At 36.4% G+C, this 21,528-nt stretch overlaps 1 protein-coding gene across 1 annotated transcript in view; it reads left to right on the forward strand.

The window, feature by feature from the left end:
- LOC101892598 (cell adhesion molecule Dscam2) overlaps nt 1–21,528 on the forward strand; it is a 256,452-nt gene that overhangs the window by 64,493 nt on the left and 170,431 nt on the right. The window contains exon 4 of the mRNA XM_059121268.1: nt 19,047–19,189. Coding sequence (XP_058977251.1) covers nt 19,047–19,189 — 143 coding nt within the window. The remainder of the gene's footprint in view (nt 1–19,046; nt 19,190–21,528) is intronic.

Below are 21,528 nucleotides of genomic sequence, written 5' to 3' on the forward strand. Positions count from 1 at the left end.
TATAGCTATATCTGAACCGATCTTCACCAAATTTGGCATGCTAGCTTCTAGACTCAATTCGGTCGCATGTGCCAAATTCCATCAAATTTGGACAAATATTAGACGTTTGGTGTACAATAAAAAGTAAATCGGACGAAGATATATATGGGAGCTATATCTAAATCTGAACCGATCTCGATAAAATTTAGCAAAGGTATTTCTGATCTGCATTTGATATATTTCCCCAAATATTGTTGTTACAGGGTGCAAATTACGGCTGCGGAGGACAAAAATAACAAATCGGATGAACAATATATATGTGAGCTGTAGCTATATCTGGACCGATTTCGATCAAACTTGGCATACTTATTTCTAGGCCTAATTTGGTTGTATATGCAAAATTCCATACTATTCGGGCTGATATTAGACGTTTGGTGCACAATAAAAGGCAAATCGGACGAAGGTATATATGGGAGCTATATCTAATTTTTTACCGATTATCTTCAATTTCAATAGGATTCGTCCTTGGGCCAAACAAATTTTGTTTGGAAAATTTCATCTCAAGAATACATGGACAGACGGACGGACTGGCATGCATAAATCAACTCAGAAAGTGATTCTATTCAGATCCTCAAAAGTAACTATGGGTCTATCTCGCTTCCTTCTCCATGTTACATACAAATGCACAAAGACATAATACCCTTACCACTATGTGGTGTAGGGTATAATTAAAAATGTTCACCAATTCTCATATAAGCACCTGGTTCCATAACTAAGGCCCCCTTTTACTCTAACAGTAATTTAAATTTTTATTTAAACTTTTAAGAGGTATTGTGAAATAAGCATGCGGTTTAGCTACTGCAGAAAAAGGGAGCTTCGAAATTAAGCCCTCTGTCGTTGTGTCATATTTTGGTTTTATGCTGTCCAACTCTTTTTGGCCTGCCTCAGTTTGCGGTTACACAGTTCACCAGGCAGTGGTAATCCTAACTCTGTTGCGGTTTTTAATTACAAACTCAACACGGGTGAAGTATGACAACTCTTGCCAAATTTCGCCTGGCTTGACAGAATTTTTCAAATTTAACCTGTGGCAGTAATAGTCATCATTGGAGTGTATGGCAATAATACACAGGTATTGACTTCCAATCCGAAACATATTAAAAACAAATTTACAACTCTCATCTGGAGTGAAGTAAAAAATAAATCGAAGGTTTTTTTGCTGTCATTTCAGCCATGTCATGTGTCAAATGAATGTTATGAATATGCGAGCTTATTCCCTGGCAGAAAAACTGCCACTTTCCTCAATAGTCGAATGGATAGAGTGCGCTGGTTACACACTTACTCTCGGTCATTGTCATCATCACTGTCATAATCATTCGCATGAAATCACTTAGCCAGCATCATACACGGCATTGGGTCATTGAATGGGGATTGAGGGAATGTGTTGAGAAATTCGTATATGAAATGTGATGAGTACCCTTGGGAGCATTTATTTTTGCAATTATTTGACAAATTTGACATTACTCACAAAATTTTAGATTTTGAAAAGCACATTGTACAGCCAAAGGTTAACATACCTTCATTTTTTAGAAACTCCATATTCATATGTTCGCATTGTTTGAAGCTTCATAATTCATGGACAAAAATCCATCCCTCACAACCGTTGTTCGTCCTTTCAAACCAAAAACAACAAAACAACCTCTTATGTTTGCAGTTCGTCCATATTTGTCTTAAGCTTTTGTGCATACGTTGAGTTTTATGAATGAAGGTATTCAAACCCGAGTTTTTGTGTGTTTTTAGAGAGCAAAGAGAAGAGACACAATCATCATGCATGGCTTTGTGTGACACTTTCTGTTGTGTGTGTGTGTGTCTGTGTTCGTATGTGGTAAAACATAAGTTCTGTTTTGTATTGTTCCAAGTCGTTTTTGTTTGTCTGTGTGTATCAACCTGACATGCATTGTTCTTCATTGCCATAGAGAGGGGAGACGAAACGAAAGGAGAAAACAAAAAACAACAACAAAAACCACAACAGTCAAGAGAATGTACATTGATTTTGACAGGTTTACTGCAGTCATCCAGCCAACCAACCAGTCACTCCGTCATTCTGTTATAGCTCTGTGCACTCAAATGTGATTGCCGTTATCCTGTTGGTCTGAAGAAGAGCAAAAAGAGTTGGAATAAAAACCAAAGGATACAATAATTGCGGCAGTCCATTGAATGATTTTTATGTGCTATTCATTTATTGATGGTTACGATATTTTATTGAGAGATACTTAAAAATATCTAAAATTCAGAAATTTAAATATTGAATAAAATATTGACACGAAAGCCACAATTATATGGGGTTCCAATCGTTATATCTTCAAATTTTAAAGTAAGTTCGGCCGCGCCGAACTTTGAAAATCCTCTACCATTTGGAACGAATTTGCCAATTTTCAAAAAATAAAATCAGTTAAAAATTCAGTTAAAGTCTTCAAAATAATGAATGCAGCCGTTGTATCAGGGTCTATACGAAGACGTAGGCCTGCATAGGCAACTTTTGTCATTAGCCAATATTCAAAAGCAAAACTTGAAAAAAAAAAAAATCGGTGAAGAATGTAGCTAAAATCGTCAAAATACCGAGTATATGCAGGTATTATTATATGGGGCTATACCAAAAAAATATCAAATTTGAAACAATTCCGGTGAATAATGTCGCTAAAATCATCAAAATACCGAGTATCGGGAGGTACCCTTATATGGGGGCTATACGAAGTCGTGGACCTGCACAGACGGTCTTCTGTCATAGGCTGTAGTATGCATTACGAACATCAAATACCAAATTTGAAACAATTCCGGTGAATAATGTCACTAAAATCATCAAAGTAACGAATGTCGGGAGGTACCGTTATATGGAGTCCGTACCAAAACGTGGACTTATATGGCCCATTTTCAAAAACAAAAGTCGTGCAGACATAATTTACATTTAAGTAAAATTTTATCAACTTACTTCACTTCGTTCGGAAGCTAGAGTAATTTCCTCAGACGGACAGACGGATAGACGGACAAACGGACGGACGTCGCTTAGTAGACAAAGAATTTTATGCTGATCAAGAATACATATACTTTGTGGGGTCTAAAATGTATATTTCGGGGTGTTAAAAACGGAATGACAAATATAATGAAATATTAGACCAAGGTATGCCATCTTCGCACCGACCTCGTGTTATTAGAAATATTGAGATATGAAAAATATGAAGACAATGTAGCCCTTACTTCATATTTTATTCGAGTTATAATTAATCAAAATGTTGAAACTTTGTGGGGGAGCTACTCGATGGAAACGGGCGATATTGTCCATTTTCGCACCTGACTTACCACTATCGCAAATATTAGGATTTGCAAAGTTGGCGCAAAATCGGATTATCGTTTCTCTTTTGGTGCAGTAAAACATTTTTTTGAAAATGCCCAGAAGAAGTGGACCGATATTGCACATCTCCGAACTCGATTTATGTTTGAAAATAATATTACGATGTTCCAAGTTTGGACCAAATCGAATACTCCCTTCGGGAGTTATCGTGTGCCCCAGCCAGACGGACGGAAGGAAGGACGGACGGACATTCTGTAATTTTCCAGAAAAAGAGATATGCGTGATGGAATTCAAGCATGATAGTGTGATTTCTTTACATTTGGCTGGAAACCACAAGTGGCTATCGTTAGACCACTTCAGCATTTAAATGTGAATAAATCATTTATGTCTCATACCATCGCTCGTTACCGTGATCAGCAGAAATGATTCGAAAAGTAAAGAAGCGACTTGATCGAAAACCGCTTCGCAGTGGCAGAAAAAAGGCTCGTGAGCTCAATATATCGCAATATTCAATTCTACAAATATTTAAAAATGAAAAACGCAAAAATTTACACCGTAACAGAAAGAAAGTAGACTCAAAAGAGCTAAAGAGTTACTTTGCTTGGCTGAAATAATGAAATGCCGAGATTGGTTTTCTCCGATGAAAAAACATTTGTTGCCCAGCTGTTTGTGAACAAACAAAATGATCGCGTTTACTTGCCAAAGAGGTCAGCTGAAAATGTGCATGGCTTTGGTGATGGTGTCGGCCGCCATAACAGCCGATGGTCGCTCTCCGCTCGTATTAATCGACCGTGGCATCAGAATAAATGCCGAATATTATCGCGGAAATATTCTGGAGGGTGTATTAAAGCCTTGGGCATGCAAACATATTGGGCCCAGATCTTGGGACTGAGCTTAATTTCCAGCGCACAATGGCCACCAAAATATCCGGATACCAATCCGTTGGACTATTGTGTTTGGAGTATTTTGGAAAGCAAGGTTGGCACTAAAAAATACCAAAGTTTCGATCACCTTAAGCAAGCGCTTTGCCGGGACTGGATCAAAATACCGCAGAGCAATATTCGGGCAGCGTGTGACGGTTTCATTTGTCGTTTGGAGGCCATAATTCGTGCCAAAGGTGGCCAATTTGAACAAATCTAAACTTATTCTAAAATTTGATGCTATTTCCGACATTTTTTGTTTTCATTCAATAAAATTAAAAAAAATGTAAAAATTATGGCCTTTGACTTTGTTGCAGGTTCTTTATCTTACCCTGTATATTCTTCATTAGCATAAGATTATATGTCGATTTAGATACGTCTGATCGTGTGTGAAAATATCTCTGGCCTCCGAACAAAATTAATAATTTGGATTAAATTTCATTGAGGTATTTTCTCTATTAGTCATGTTTTGGAGCATAATTTTCTGTAAATTGGCAGTTTATGTTCCCTATATGATATGAAAATATCCTTGCAAGGAACTTTCCATTTATATTCTATGATAGAAAATTTCTCATACAGTTCTACATCTTCATATATCACCCATATAACAGTACCTCCCTATATTCGATATATTATTCATTGTAGCGACATTATTAACCGGAATTGTTTCAAATTTCGTATTTGGGAATCGTAATGGTATTCGGTATTTGTTATGAATTTAGCAGTACTACTTAATGGAATTTTTTTTTAAATTTGTTATATTCTTCTAAATGGTGGAGGGTACTTACTTTTTTAATTTACTTACGAACTACACACTACGTCACGATTTCGAACATAAATTGTTTCAAGTCTTATATTTAACTCAAAAAATCAAAGTATTTTTTCAGGTTCTGTATTTAAAAAAGTACTTATTTTTCCTTTTCCTGATCATCACTGTTATGATTTCCTTTGTATAATTGCTATATATATATGAAGTGTGAACTCTCATTTCCATTATCCATCCTTTTTATGAAATACTGTAATTTTTTCTTCAAATCAGTCTTCATCTTCATCCTTATGTGTAAGTGTAGCTGCACGAGTAATAGATACATATAAGTACAATGAGCTCCGACTTTCTCCTCCTTCTTGTTATCCTTGCATTTTACATTGTTGAGTGGTTTTATGGTTATTCATTCCAGAAAACCCAGAAACTTTTCTTTCAAACCCACACACGTTGTTTGAATTTACGTATGTCTGAGAGGGTAGAATTTCACACACATTTTACTTTCAAAGCGCGCACACACACACACACAAGAATGTAACCATCTTCGCATATGTGTAGGTATGTACTTACATACGTAGTACATACTTATAAGTTCATTTTTACACATTTGTCGGAGAGTAGTAGTCATTCACCATTAATCAAAGGACTTATTGTTTTTATTATTTAAGTGAAGTGAAGTTATACTTGGCGGGTTGTTTTTTGTATTTCTTTTCAGGATGACAGACGTTCTGTGGGAAATGTGTGTGTCTGTGTGTGTTTTCTAATATCTTAAGTAGTGTTTTTAACATCATGTGTGAATATGAGGGAGAACATATCTATAATGAAGAGTTCTTGCAGTTCAGAAGATTTATTTCCTTTTTATTAAAAAGTTCGGAATTTACGTGGCGTTAAAAGTGAAGAACGTGTTAAATGTTGTTGACATCATCTTAATTTTAAATTTTTGATTTATTTTTAGTTTTTCTTTAATTCCGGAAGACTGTGAAATAAAAGCTTAGTCTAATAAGAGGAGAGACTGTTATAAAAGCCTTGGCTTTTGCCCTCAACCAATGTTCGATTATTTGAATATATTTTAACTTATGTTATGATTATTCAAATTGTTGACCCTCTGTGGAGTAGGAATGGACCGATATTGCCTATTTCGTATCGGACCTAAATAAATATAATATAAATTTTGCGACGTGCCAGGTTTGGACTATATTGGTTACCTCCTTCACTTTATATAATATATGTGATAATTTTTAAAAACATTTTAAAATGTGAGTGAGGTGATATAGTCGACCGAAGTATTCCATTTTCAAACCTAATGCGAAATCATAAGAGTTGGATGTTTATTTCGCTTTTTTTGAACGTTTTGTTTTTCAAAATCTTGAACCCTTTGTAGATGATGTACCAGAAGAAATGATCTCATCTTATGTTGATAGAAATATTCAGATGCACCAAGTCTGAATGGAATCAGTTGTTAATTTATAAGTCTTATGGCTATTCAAAATGTTGACAGTTTGTGAGGGAGGTATCGGAAGTAGTGAACCGATATATCCCATCTTCACAGCAAATCTTTTGTTAGTGGTAATAATGGGATGTGTGAAATATGGAAAGAACTGGATGCTTATTTCGGATTTTATGATCGTTTAGTTATTCAAAACGTTGGTCCTTTGTGGGGGAGGTACCAGAAGGAATGGTTCGATCTCTACCATCTTTTGTTGAAAAAATATTGGGATGTTCCAAGACTGAATGGAATTGGATGTTAATTTCGCATTTCATGAGCTTTGTGGGGGAGGTACTTGATGGAGTGGACCAATATTGTCCATTTTAGCACTGATAGATATATTAAGATTTTAAAAGTTGGAGTAAATTCGGATTATTCATTCTCTTTATTTCGATCTTTTGTGGTGGATATAGCTGAAGGAATGGACCGATATTGTCCACCTTAACACCAGACCTTGGGTTGATATACATATTGGGATGTGTGCAATTTTAAGGCAATCGGATTGTTACATCACATTTTATAAGAGTTATAATTATCCAAATTTTTGACCCTTTGTGGGTGTAGCACTTGATGGAGTGGACCGATATTGTAAATTTTCTCACATAGCACTGACACAAATATTTGGATTAGGAGCAAAATCGGATTATCTTTACTCTTTCTGTGCAGAAAATATATATTTTTTTGAAAATTTCGAACTTATGTGGGGGAGGTACCAGAAGGAGTAGACCGATGTATTCCATCTTAACACCAGGCCTTGGGTTACTAAAAATATTGGAATGTGTGAAATTTGAAGACAGTCGGACACTTAAATCGCACTTTATAAGAGTTGTAATTATTCAAAATTTTGACCTTTTGTGGGGGAGGTACTTGATGGAGTGGACCGATATTGTATATTTTCACACCTGACCTACAACTGACGCAAATATTGGGATTGTTGCCCATTTCCGAACTCGATCTAAGTTTGACAAAAATATTACGATGTACCAAGTTTGGACCAAACCGGATACTCCCGTCGAGAGTTATCGTGCGCACCAGCCAGCCGGACGGACGGACATAGCTAGATCGACTGCATATGTCATCAAATATCATTATACTGTAGTGCATATTACACATGTGAGGGATTTCAACACCCAATCGGATGAAACATATATATGGGAGTTATAGCTATATCTGAACCGATTTTCACCAAATTTGATGTTCTTATTTCTAGAATGAATTCAGTCGGAATTGACAAGATTCGGTTCATTTGGACTGATATTAGCCACTTGATGGCAATATACCTAAAATCGGATAAGGATAGACATGGGAACTATATCCAAATTTGATCCGATCTCAATAAAATTCGACAGAATGGATTATTGCGATATAATCAGCTCACGAACCATTTTTCGACCACTGTGACGCGGGTTTCGATCAAGTCACTTCTTTACTTTTCAAACCATTTCTGCTGATGTTGTTGTTTTCTTCCGTCCACTTCCTTGACGTCGGGCTACGCTACCAGTATCACGGTAATGAGTGATGGTACGAGACACGAAAGATTTATTCACATTTTAAATGGTGGAGTACTCTAACGATAGCCACTTGTGGTTTTCCAGCCAAATATAAAGTCTTTCACTGAAATATTTTTAAAGGTGTATTGTTGTGTGTATTGTATTGTTTTCAAAATTTCATCTCAATCGGATAATAAATGCGACCTGCATTTTTTTCACAAAATATATGGACAGACGTAGGGACGGACTGACATGCATAAATCGACTCAGAATGTGATTGTACAAAGATCCTCAATTGTAAGTATGAGTCTATCTCGCTTCGCTCTCCATTTTACAAAAAAATGCACAAAGATATAATACTCTTACCACTATGTGGTCTAGGGTATAAATATTCAACTAGTAAATCAAATTTTATAAGAACAGCCGTACAAGAAAACCTCTTTCAATAGCTGCATATCATTGCACTTTCTATGTCATCAAAAATTCGATCATACTAACTTTCCCTTTGACACCATGTCTAAAGGCATTTAAACTTCAAACCGAATTTAAAGTGAACTCATATCACTAACAAACAATAGATAGTCATAATACATGTATTGTTCCATAAATTCCATAGATGATAGTCAAAGGACAAAAGAAAATTCCACAGCATAAATGCTAAAGACTTTGTGTCTTTCTTTATTTTATCTCTGCTCCCAACTGTCATTGTCACACCATCCAAATTAAATGTAGCCATACCCGGGCCCATGTTCAACCGAGATGCCAAACAAGGAAAATATCATCTTTGTCATTGTTCCTTTTGAATAGAAGACTACGAAGCAGAAGACGACGACGACGAAGCTACAAAGGATAGAAAAGTTAATATTTGCTCTGATATGAGTTATGAGATGATATGCAAAAAAATAAAATTGCTCGACTGAAAGAATATTCCAATAAATGTTGGCAAACACTTGCTTGGCAAAAAAAAAAAATAAAAATAAAAAAATAAAACTATGTATGGGTGGATTAGGTTCTATGGTGTTTGAATGTGTTTGAACTGCTGCTGTCGAGGGCAACATGTGTCATATGCTGCAACATTATCTTAAATAGCTTATGCGTTATGACTCGGAAAAAGTTGCTGTCTTTAACATAAAATTCTTTTAACAATAGGACAATAATTTATAAATTTTTTTTGGACATTTCTTAGATAAAGAAAAATTAAAAAAAAAATTAAGGATTAAAGCATTTAGGAAAACAACGATGTCCGTTTCGGAGCCCAAGGTCCAAGTACGTTATGGATATTGTAAAATATAGCCAAAAGACTAGTAGAAAATACTTTGTAACCTCTTGTACCAACATTTGAGTCATCTGAAATAACGGGTTTAGGTTAGAGCGTTGTAATTCTAGTTTATAGTTCAGTACATCAGTTCCTAGACGTATGAGTGATTTTATAAATTTCTTATATTTCATATCACTCATACGCAGAGTTTTCATACAAATGACCGGAGTCAACGGAACTAGATAAGGAACTAATTCATTCGATCGAACTAGATTGGCCCACCTCTACTCAAGGGATCTTTGGGCAAAGTCCCTTTAAAGATTCAATTAGCAATAGTCGTTCGTCTTATAAAATACTAAATAATTAAGCAATGCATTGCGAAACAATACAGATGTGTTCTTCAAACTTCGTATATCTCAATGTTTCCACAAACCATAGATATGTTGTGAATATGGATAGAATCTTGAAGTTTTCCATGTAGGGCAAAAGTAGTATGTAGAGGTGAGATAAGGCTGGGTTTTTTCGTGCTAGAAGGGTACTAAAATTAATAAATGGTAACATACATTGAAAACACCCCATTGGCCATACGAATAGAGCTAGAATTCCAAAATTTGAAATGAGGGTTGCTGATGAGGTAATGAGGTGAGGATATACAGGGTGAGACAAAAAAATTGCAAAAAAGTCAATCGCCATAATTTTTGCATTTTTTTAATTTTATTGAATGAAAGCAAAAAGTTTAGATTTGTTTGAATTAGTAACCTATGGCACGAATTATGGCCTTTAAACGGCCAATTAAACCGTCCCACGCTGCCTGAATGTTGTTCTACGGTATTTTGGCCCATTCCCGGCGGAGCGCTTGCTTGAGGTGATGGATACTTTGGAATTTTTTAGTGTCAACTTTGCTTTCCAAAATACTCCAGAGACAATAGTCCAACGTATTGGTATCCGGAGATTCTGGTGGCCGTGGTGCGCTGGAAATGAAGCGAGGAACCTCATTTTGTAACCATTCTTGGGTGGCGCGTGCTGAGTGCGATGGTGTTGAATCCTGTTGGAATGTCCAAGGTCTGCGACAAAATGTTTGCGTCCCAAGGCTTTAATACACCCTCCAGAATATTTTCGAGATAATATTCGGCATTTATTGTGATGCCACAGTCGATTAGTACGAGCGGAGAGCGACCATCGGCTGTTCTGGCGGTCAACACCATCACCATGGAAGGCGCTTGGGTTCAGGTGGCCAACCGAAGATGCACGTTTTCAGCTGACGTCTTTGGCAAGTAAACACGATCATTGTTATTGTTTACAAACTGCTGGACAATGTTTTCTCATCGGAGAAAACCAAATTCCGCAGTTCACCACTTTCGGCCAAGCGAAGCAACTCTTTAGCTCTTTATCTCTTTTGAGTCTATTTTCTTTCTGTCAGGTGTATGTTCTTGCACTTTTTGGAAATTCAAAAGCTTAACCCCGTGCTTTTTTTCAATATTTGGTGAATAAAATATTTCGATATGTTCAGCTCACGAGCTATTTTTCCGCCACTGCGACGCGGTTTTTGATCAAGTCGTTTCTTTATTTTTCGATAAATTTCTGCTGATGTTGCTGTTTGTCCGTCCACTTCCTTGACGTCGGGCTAGGCTACTAGTATCACGGTTACGGGCGATGGTACGATACCAAATATAAAGAAATCACACTTTCACTCTTGAATTGCATCAGGAATAACTTTTTTTCTGGAAATTCTCACCAAAATGTTTTCGTACGATTGTAAACAATATAATGAGCTGTCACTGGAATAATTTTAACAGCTGTCGGACGAGTGGCTTAGAAATGACTGCAGTCTGAAGTTGGTTGCAGTTTTTTCATCTCACCCTCATACAAACGGAATGGCAACTTTGATATACCCTTCTTTTCTATGTGGAGCTTATAAAAATTCCAACGAATCATGATCTGAAAATTGATTAAATAATGTGAAGAAGGAAAGTTTTCTACCCGATTTGCGATAAAGGCTTAAAATCCGATGCACCCTTCTTCTCTTTTTGACTAGTTTTTTTTTTATAATGTTTACCACTGGAATAAAAGCAATAAGAATTCATGCCGTTGTGGGTGAAATGAGCCATTGTTAATAGCATTGATTCTGGAAGTGATCAAAGAGTTCTGTATCTGAACTATTTTAATTTCAATTCAAAAAATTGATCTTCGGTTAGCGTAAAGTACCTTAAAATATTTTGGTTTTGTACAATTGACTGATTACTATTATTATGTATTTGATATTTTGAAGGCCCTAGTCGAACTTTCGAACTTTGTAAATTTTTGCATATCGCTCATGTGACATAAATCACAAATTTTCAGGATTTTAAGACCTATGAAATAAAAACTTAAAGGATTTCAATGTCAATTCATTTTATTCTACCTTATGGTTTCTCTCGATGAAAGGTAAATGTCGGTTCTGATTTTAATATATTTATCTGTTTTAAAACTATATTATAAGAGAGGGTCAAATTTATAAAAATCATTATTTAAGTATCTGTTTTGGGTATCACATTCTATATATACAATACGTAACTGGTATATTATTTAAAGCATATTTTTATTTCAATATCCTATTAAGCCTAAGTTAGCTTGTCAATACATCCCATATGCCCCCCTCTTTGAAGACCAACATCCCTTTCGTTTCTTATCTACCGTAAAACAAACATTTTCCGCTGTCCATTTCTCCCAGCTACGTTAATAAATTATTGCTGTTCAAACACTAATGATCATCATCAATAAATTGTTTAAAATCATACCAACCGGACGGTGTGTGTGGGTGTGTGCGTGAGCGTGAGCAAACTTTGGCCATGAGAACTGAACATTTGTTGTAGCAACTTTATCCATTATCTAATGAATTTTTCGTTCATTATTAATTAATTAAGACATCATTACATTTACGGATGTCCATTAACTATCACAGAGATACATATGAATGAATGTATGTGTGTGTGTATGTGCGTAGGAGTATGCATGTTGATGTAAAATATTAATTGGTTTGCTCAGGATTTTATTAATGAAGATGAACGAAATTCTTGTAAGAATAAACAAATAAACATTTAGATAATAAATGCGTAATGTGTCGGCTGACGTCTTTTGCGAAAATTAATGCCAATCTTTGAACAAAAAAGAAGATAATATCTTAAAGAGGACATTGGTATTGGAATTTTATATGTTTTATCTCAGCAGACTAATTTCAGGTGCTCAGTTCGGAAGCACATGTTTCTACATACCGTCTGCTATACCAGTAAGCAAAAAACAAGTAAAAAAGCAATAAGTTCTGCCGGGCCGAACTTTGAATACCCTCCACCATTTGAAGCGAATTAGGAAATTTTCAAAAAAAGAAAATCCATTAAAAATTCTGTTAAAAGATGTAAAATAACTAATATCGGAAGGTGCCGATATATGGGTGAATATACGATATTGTGGGCCTATATAGACAATTACCATTCAGGGTTAAAGTGCTCACAAAGAACTCCTTGTGTGGATATTTAGACAATACTATAGGAAAATATGACTAAAATCATCAATATACCGAATGTCGGGGGTAACGTTATATGGTAATATATAATTCCGTTGAAAAATGTGGGTAAAATTATCAAAATTCCGAATATTGGGTGGTACCGGGGCTATACGATATCGTGGACCTATATAGATTATTCTCTTCCAAGGGATAAAGTACCCACAAGGAACTTGTTGTGTGGATTTTCAGACCATTTCATTAGAAAATGTCCAGGTCGTCTTAGAAAATGTCCAGGTCGTCAGAAGATGTCCAGGTCGTCTTAAGATGATCAATTTCGGCAGCTCTCGGAAGGTATATTCGGGAGAAGCAATCTAGACCTTTTAAGATAGATGGTGATTAGTTTGGGTTTGGCAGCTCACTGTGGGTATGTTAGCGATAAAAAATCCAAGCTTGCTGAGATAGATTGGTGCTCGGGGCAGCTCACCGAAGGTATGTTCGGCAGCTGATGTCTACGCCTTCGCAGATGAATCGGAGTTTTACTTTTTAGGTCGTCTTCAATTGCTAGGAAACTCTTCTAGCTAGAACTATAGTTTATGACTACATGTATATCGTCAATCGAATACTTTTTTTGCAAGGGGTAAAGAATGAAAGACACTCAAATGTCAGGTTTCAGCTGTTTTTTTGGATGAAAATTTTCTCAGGAACCTTCAAAATACCGAAAATCAAGAGTCATGACAATTAGTGGACTTGAATCGAACATTTGTTGCAAGCCGAGAAAGGTCCAACTGGGAACCCCGATTGTCAAGTTTCAACTAATTTGGTTGAAAATTGTGTAGGAAACTTTAAAAATACCGAAAATCGGAAGCTACCGTTAAATAAGGGCTAAATCTTAACATTTGTAACATGGAGAAAGAAGCGAGATAGACCCATAGTTACTTTTGAGGATCTCCATATAATCACTTTCTAAGTCGATTCATGCCTGTCAGTCCGACTTTTTTTTTTAAACAAAATGCAGCTCGCATTTATTTTCCGATTGAGACGAAATTTTCCAAACAATATTTGTTTCGCCCAAGGACGAAGCCTATTGAAATTGGTGAGCATCGGTTTAAATTAATATATATCTTCACCCAAGAAACTTCACACTTGGCCAATGAAACCGTCACACGCTGTCCGAATGTTGATCTGCGGTATTTTGATCCATTCCCCGCGAAGCGATTGCTTGAGGTGATGAACACTTTGGTATTTTTTAGTGCCAACCTTGCTTTCTAAAATAGTCCAGATACAATAGTCCAACGGATTGGTATACGGATATTTTGGTGGCCACTGTACTCTAGAAATGAAACGAGGAACCTCATTTTGTAACCATTCTTGGATGGCGAGTGCGATGGTGCTGTGTCCTGTTGGAATGTTCAAGGTCTGCGGCCAAAATGTTTGCGTGCCCAAGGCTTTAATACATCCTCCAGAATATTTTCGCAATAATATTCGACATTTGTTCTGATGCCACGGTCGATTAGTACGAGCGGAGAGCGATGATCGGCTGTTATGGCAGCCCACACCATCACCATGACCGGCGCTTGAGTTCTGTTGGATAACCGAAGGTGCATATTTTCAGCAGACCTACTTGGCAAGTAAATACGATAATTTTTTTTGTTTACAACAAAATGCTGGACAACGAATGTTTTCTCATCGGAGCGGAGAAACCCAAGTTCGGCCAAACAAAGCAACTCGTTAGCTCTTTTGAGTCTATTTTCTTTCAGTTGCGGGGTAAGTTCTTGCACTTTTTTGGATTTCAATGGTTTTACCCCGGGTAATTTTTCAATATTTCCCGAATGGAATATTGCGATATGTTCAGCTCAAGAGCCCATTTTCGGACACTGGGACGCGGGTTTCGATCAAGACGCTTCTTTACTTTTCGAACCATTCCTGCTGATGTTGCTGTTTTCTTCCGTCCACTTACCTGACGTTGGACTACACTACTGGTAGCGTCACGGTAACGAGCGATGGTATGAGACACAAAAGATTTATTCCCATTTAAATGCTGGAGTGCTCTAACGATAGCCACTTGTGGTTTTCCAACCAAATATAAAAAAATCATACTATCACGCTTGAATTCCATCACGAATAACTTTTTTTCTGGAAAACTCTCATCAAAATGCTTTTGTACGCTTGTAAACAATATAATGAGCTGTCACTGGAATAATTTTAACAACTGTCGGGCGAGTGGCTTAGAATTGACAGCAGTCTGAAATTGGTTGCATTTTTTTCATATCATTCTGTATATGTTTCATCCGATTTGGGGTTTTAAGTCCCTCACATGCGTGATAGGCACTCAACAGGAATGATTTTTGATACCCGATATCAGATACTGCTCGACAATACCTCTGCCAAATTGTATGGAATTCGGTTCAGATTTTTATATTGCTTCGATATACATCTGCATCCGATTTTATGGCTATTGCTTACCATATTTATAATATCAGCCCAAATTGAATAGATTTTTTCATACACAACCGAATTTTACCATATGGTTAAACTCAGTCGGGTATATCTATTCTTCCAATAAATATGTTTTAATACAATCCTTATCGAAGCCTTACCATGCACTATACAGCAACGTTATTTGGTTCATAGTTGGTATGATCTACTTCACATAAATCCCCAATATAAACTTTTTTTTGTTACCTGAGCTCTACTAAATACGCATAGTTGTGTAGGGTATAATAAGTCGGCCCCGCCCGACTTTTCCTTACTGGTTTCTAAATATAATCAACCCGAATTAGCTAAATTAATGGACCAAAAGCTAATTACGTTTCAATATGTCACTACTCTGTTGCAAATATATTTCAAATTGTATTCGTGACTTTTCATTTACACAAAACAAAAATAGAAATTTATTGAGAAATGTCTGAAGAAATTATCTTCTGGTGTGACATTTTAACACTAGGTTGTAACGGAATTTGTAACTTTAAGAAATAAATTATTTTCTTTATCTCGCAAAAAATATGAAATTATTGAAGACACTACATTAAGCCATATATCTTTGACAAAGTTGAAATATATATATATATTTTTTGACCTCATTACCTCACATTCTAATATTCGCAATGTTAATGATGTTACCAATTTAGTGTCTCTTTCAAATACACAGCATTTTTTTCAGCGTAACAGCATTCGGTTCACACTCCTCCTCATTCGCTCTCTCAAGTTCCCGTGTGGCGGAATGCAATTCCGAGGAACCATTAGTACATCCATCACATACGACTGGGGAAAATTAATGACTACATTTTTTCTCTTCAAACGCATCAAAATATGTTTGCTTTCGAATGTGCTTTGGAATGGTGGTTGATGGAGAGGCATGGATGCATTTGTTGACGTTGACTTTGTCATTCCCATTTAAGAACATTATGTTGCGGAACACTTAAATAAATTGTTAAATTACGTTTAAGCGTATAACGACTAGAATATGGTGTTGATGTCAATGAACGTTGCTGGATAATGTCGACATTAAAGACTATTTTGGAAATGAGTTTTAAATAACGAGGCCTGAAGGATCAACAAGGCCATTATCATTGTGAATGCTGTAGTATAAGTTAATATTGATGAGTTATGTATTAAATAACTAGAAAAATTACACTAGAATAGAAAAACTAATTGAAAATCTAATGTCCGTTATCATCAGTACCATAATCTGAGTGGGTTATAATAAATTGGCTTTGAGTATACAGTTTAGTCGGAAGTATCTGTAGATTTATCGCCAAGTTCACATAAGATCTCTTGGGACGAGGCTGGTGTGCCCGCTAACACTCGATGGGAGTATCCGATTTCGTCCAAACTTGGTACATCGTTATATTATTATTATGATTCCGTTTCTAACTCTTCGAAATACTGATGTCAGACCCAACAACGAATACATATTCTTGATTAGCGTGAAATTCTTGTCGGCTTAGATAGAAGGCTACACATGTGTATGTTACTAGTTGGCAGCTTAAGTTCCTTAAAGGGGCATGACGGTCCACGTTTACGTATAGCCCCATACCTTTCCTTGGTGCCTTTCAATATTCGGTATTTATATGACTTTAGCGGCACCGGAATTGTTTCAAATTTCGTAATGAAAAATCTTAACGGGAACTACAACCTATGACGAGAAATTACTTATGCAGGTCCTCGTCTTCGTATAGCCCCTATATAGCGGTACCTCACAATATTCGATTTGTTTATGGTATTTAAGACATTATAGACCGGAATTGCTTCAAATTTCGTATACAAAATTACGCGGTGCGTACTACAGCCTCTGAAAAAAAAATTGTGTATGCAGGTCCACGTCTTCGTATAGCCACCATACAGAGCGAGATGACAAAATTATTCCAATGACAGCTCATTACATTGTTTACAAGCGTACAAAAGCATTTTGGTGAGAATTTTCCAAAAAATAAATTATTCGTGATGGAATTCCAGCGTGATAGTGTGATTTCTTTATATTTGGCTGGACAACCACAAGTGGCTATCGTCAGAGCACTCCAGCATTCAAATGTAAATAATTCGTTTGTGTCTCGTACCATCGCTCGTTACCGTGATGCTGGTAGCGTAGCCCGACGTTAAGGAAGTGGACGGAAGAAAACAGCAACATCAGCAGAAATGGTTCGAAAAGTGAAGAAGCGACTCAATTGAAACCGGCGGTTCAGTGGCTGAAAAATGGCTCGTGAGCTAAACATATCGCAATATTCCATTCGGCAAATATTGAAAACTGAGCTCGGGGTAAAGTCATTGAAATTCCAAAAGGTGCAAAAACTTACACCGCAACAGAAAGAAAATAGACTCAAAAGAGCTAAAGAGTTGATTCGCTTGTCCGAAAGTGGTGAACTGCCGAATTTGGTTTTCTCCGATCAGAAAACATTCGATGTCCAGTCAAGCAGTTTGTAAACAAACAAAATGATCGTGTTTACTTGCCAAAGAGGTCAGCTGAAAATGTGCACCTTCAGTTGGCAACCAGAACTCAAGCGCCAGTGTGATGGTGGGGCCGCCATAACAGCCGATGGTCGCTCTCCGCTCGTAATAATCGACCGTGGCATCAGAATAAATGGAGAATATTATCGCGAAAATATTCTGGAGGGTGTATTAAAGCCTTTAGCACGCATTTTGGCAGCAGGCCTTGGATATTCCAAAAGGACTCAGTACCATCGCATTCAGCACGCGCCAGCCAAGAATGGTTACAAAATGAGGTTCCTCGCTTCATTTCCAGCGAACAATGGCCACCAAAATCTCTGGATACCAATCCGTTGGAATATTGTTTCTGGAGTATTTTGGAATGCAAAGTTGGCACTAAAAAATACCAAAATGTCGATACCTCAAGTAAGCGCATCGCCGGGAATGGTCCAAGATACCGCAGAGCAACATTCGGGCATCGTGTGACGGTTTCATTGGTCGTTTGAACGCCATTATTCGTGCAAAGGCGACCAATTCTAACAAATCTGAACTTATTCTAAAATCTGATGCTATTTCCGACATTTTTGCTTTCATTCAATAAAATTAAAAAAAAAAAAAAATGTGAAAACTATGGCGTTTGACTATGTTGCAGTTCTTTTATCTCACCCTGTGCTATTTTCGATAGGGTCAGCGGACCTTTTTTTCGAAGACGTTGCGGGCCAAACGGTTTCTGTGAAGGATGAACGCTACAAAGCAATGATCAGCGACAAATTTTTGCCGCAAATTGATGAGTTGGTATTGGAAAACATGTGGTTCCAATAGAACGCTGCAACGGATGTAAAGTTATGTCTGTTTGTTTGAAGGAATGTTATTTTTGTCCAAAAGCTCTGAGTTGTAAAACCCTATAAATAAAATATTATTTCATGACTTATTTTATACTTGGATTTATAGGATTCAAATAATATTGTAAATTTTCCCCAGTAAATAATTAAGAGCAAAACACACTTGTAAACTTGTATTGGTTTAGGTGCAAAAATGTTTGGGTGAGGCTTATACCGAAAATTCGTTAACTTTAATTTTATTTATCTCCAAATCAGTATCGATCGAAAAAAAATCTAGTTCTTTGTAAATGGATACATCAATTATCTGTTGTTTTTTTCCGATATCCGCAATGTTTAACTATCGTGTAAGATATCAATATTTATTAGCTTTTTTCCACCATATTTATGCAGGTATTTTCCCAATAACCATGCCTGTTCATAAATATATTTTTTCCCCCAAAGATATGGAATTTTTCGTTTGTAAACATCAACATACCACATAGCGCCCAACATATTCATATATTTGTGTCAATATTTCATATATTTTGTTTTTCTCTTCTGTTTTTTTTTTTTTTGCAGAAAAATATCTGGCAATGGGACCCTATACTTTCCACCATTTCTGGCACAATACTATCGCACCGATGTACACGAGACCATGTATCGCTGCCGTGCCACCAATGAAGTTGGCACAATATTGAGTCGAAATGTGCACGTACAAGCAGGTAAATAAAATTTTGTTTCGTTTCGTTTTGCCTCGCGTCGCGTCGCGTCGCGTTGTTCTTCTTTTTTCAAAACTGGCTTTGTGACTGTCATTCGTTGAATATCTATTTGTGTGTGTGTGTGTATGTATGTGTGTGTGAGTGTGTGTTTGGCCCAATTTACATGGAACTTTCACGGGAAAGTGTAATAACTTCAACATTTTATAATATTAACTTACATCACGAAAACATGGCAGCGAGCGACAAGCAAATGGAATTCCATTTGCGAAAAAAAGCGATGCTCGCCTATGCACTGCATAGTTTATAAAATTGACAAAAATTAAATAGCAAAAAAAAAAAAATAATAGCAATGTTCAATATGATATGATATGTGATATTAGTTATACTGAGGTTTGGGATCAAATATAACCACCTGGATCACATATATTTTTCTATAGCTTGTCTTTTTTACTTCCATGTGTATTTAGTTAAAAAAAGTAGGCATTCCTGCAAAATCAATTTAAAAATGTCAAAAATCATCAATCATGAAATGCTCTTAGGCTTTGAAACTTTGTATATGTACTAGTTTAATAGCGGAGAGATGATAATATAAAGTTTTTTGGAATTTCGTATTTCAAGCGTACGAAGAGAACCAAATGTACAAATTTACTAAAAGGTACAAAATGGTAAAACACCAATTTTTGAAATATAAAAGCTATTGCTTTGAAATTGTTTGTAAGGGTCACTCATGGGCGAGAAAAGCAAACTGTTTGGAAATTTTAACATGAAAGATCCAAATTTGGACTTGTAAAGTTCTAAAAGTTACACGATGGTACATCGCTGTACTTGAGCTATTGATAAAAGTCAGATCTTGAAAAAAATAGCTTGAGGTTCTTTATTTATGTAGAGAGGCGAGATAAAACTGATTTCTTTGAACCTATCACCTTTTTATACCCTCCACCATAGTATGGAGGGTATATTAAGTTTGCCATTCTGTTTGTAACACTTCGAAATACACATTTTAGACCTCACATAGTTCATATATTCTTGATCAGTATAAAATTTTATGTTTTTTTATGACTTTTTTAGGGAAGTCCGTCTGTCTGTGGAAATCACTCTAGGTTCCGAACGAATAGATGTGTGTTTGGCCTGCAGAATTTTTGGTATTGAAAATGAGCTATATAGATCCTCGTGTTCGTATAGCTTCCATATAACGGTTCCTCCCTATGTTCATTATTTTGATATTTTTAGATGGTTCGTATTTGAATATTGTAATGGTCTATGTCAAAATTTGTCTCCGTCTTCGTATGGACCCCAATCTAACGATAACTCCTTATATTCGGTATTCGGTATACCCTCAGCCACATGGCTAGACAGGTATTAATGGTACATTGTAATATTGTTATCAAACTTTGATCGAGTTCGGAGATGGGCAATATCGGCCAACTCTTTCTTGTACCTCTCCACAAGAGGTCAAAATTTTCAAAAAAATATATTTTACTGCACAGAAAGAGGAAGGATAAACCAATGTTGCTCCAACCTTGCAAATCCTGATATTCGCATAAGTTCTAGGTCAGGTGCGAAAATAGACAATAACGGTCCACTCCAGCAAGTACCTTCCCCACAAAGAGTCAACATTTTAAATAATTATAACTTTTGGAAAATGTGAGATTTTCTTCAAATTACACACATCACAATATTTTTACTAGCATCAGAATAAATGCCGAATATTGTCGCGAAAATATTCTGGAGGATGTATTAAAGCCTTGGACAAGCAACCATTTTGGCCGCAGACCTTGGACATTCCAACAGGACTCAGCACCATTGCACTCAGCTCGCGCCACCCAAAAATGGTTACAAAATAAGGTTCCTCGCTTCATTTCCAGCGCACAATGGCCACCAAAATCTCCGGATAACAATCCGTTGGCCTATTGTGTTGGGGGTATTTTGGAAAGCATGGTTGGTACTAAAAAATACCAAAGGGTCGATCACTTCAAGCAAGCGCTTCGCCGGGAATGGGCCAAAATACCGCAGAGTAAAACTCGGGCAGCGTGTGACGTTTTCATTGGCCGTTTGAAGGCCATAATTCGTGTCAAAGGTGACCAATTCGAACAAATCTAAACTTATTCTAAAATTTGATGCGAATTCTGACATTATTTGCTTTAATTCAATAAAATTTAAAAAAAAATGTAAAAATTGTGGCTTTTGAATTTTTCACATTTTTTTATCTCACCCTGAATATTTAAATAATCGAACAATGGCTGAGGATATTTTTTAACTTGTTGTTTTTTTTTTTTTTTTTTTTTTTTTGAAATTTTGACTTCGTGAGGAGGTTACCAGAAGGAGTGGGCCGTCCATTTGTC

The sequence above is a fragment of the Musca domestica genome, unplaced genomic scaffold (assembly GCF_030504385.1).
Source record: "Musca domestica strain aabys unplaced genomic scaffold, Musca_domestica.polishedcontigs.V.1.1 1, whole genome shotgun sequence".
NCBI classification, from domain to species: Eukaryota; Metazoa; Arthropoda; class Insecta; order Diptera; family Muscidae; genus Musca; species Musca domestica.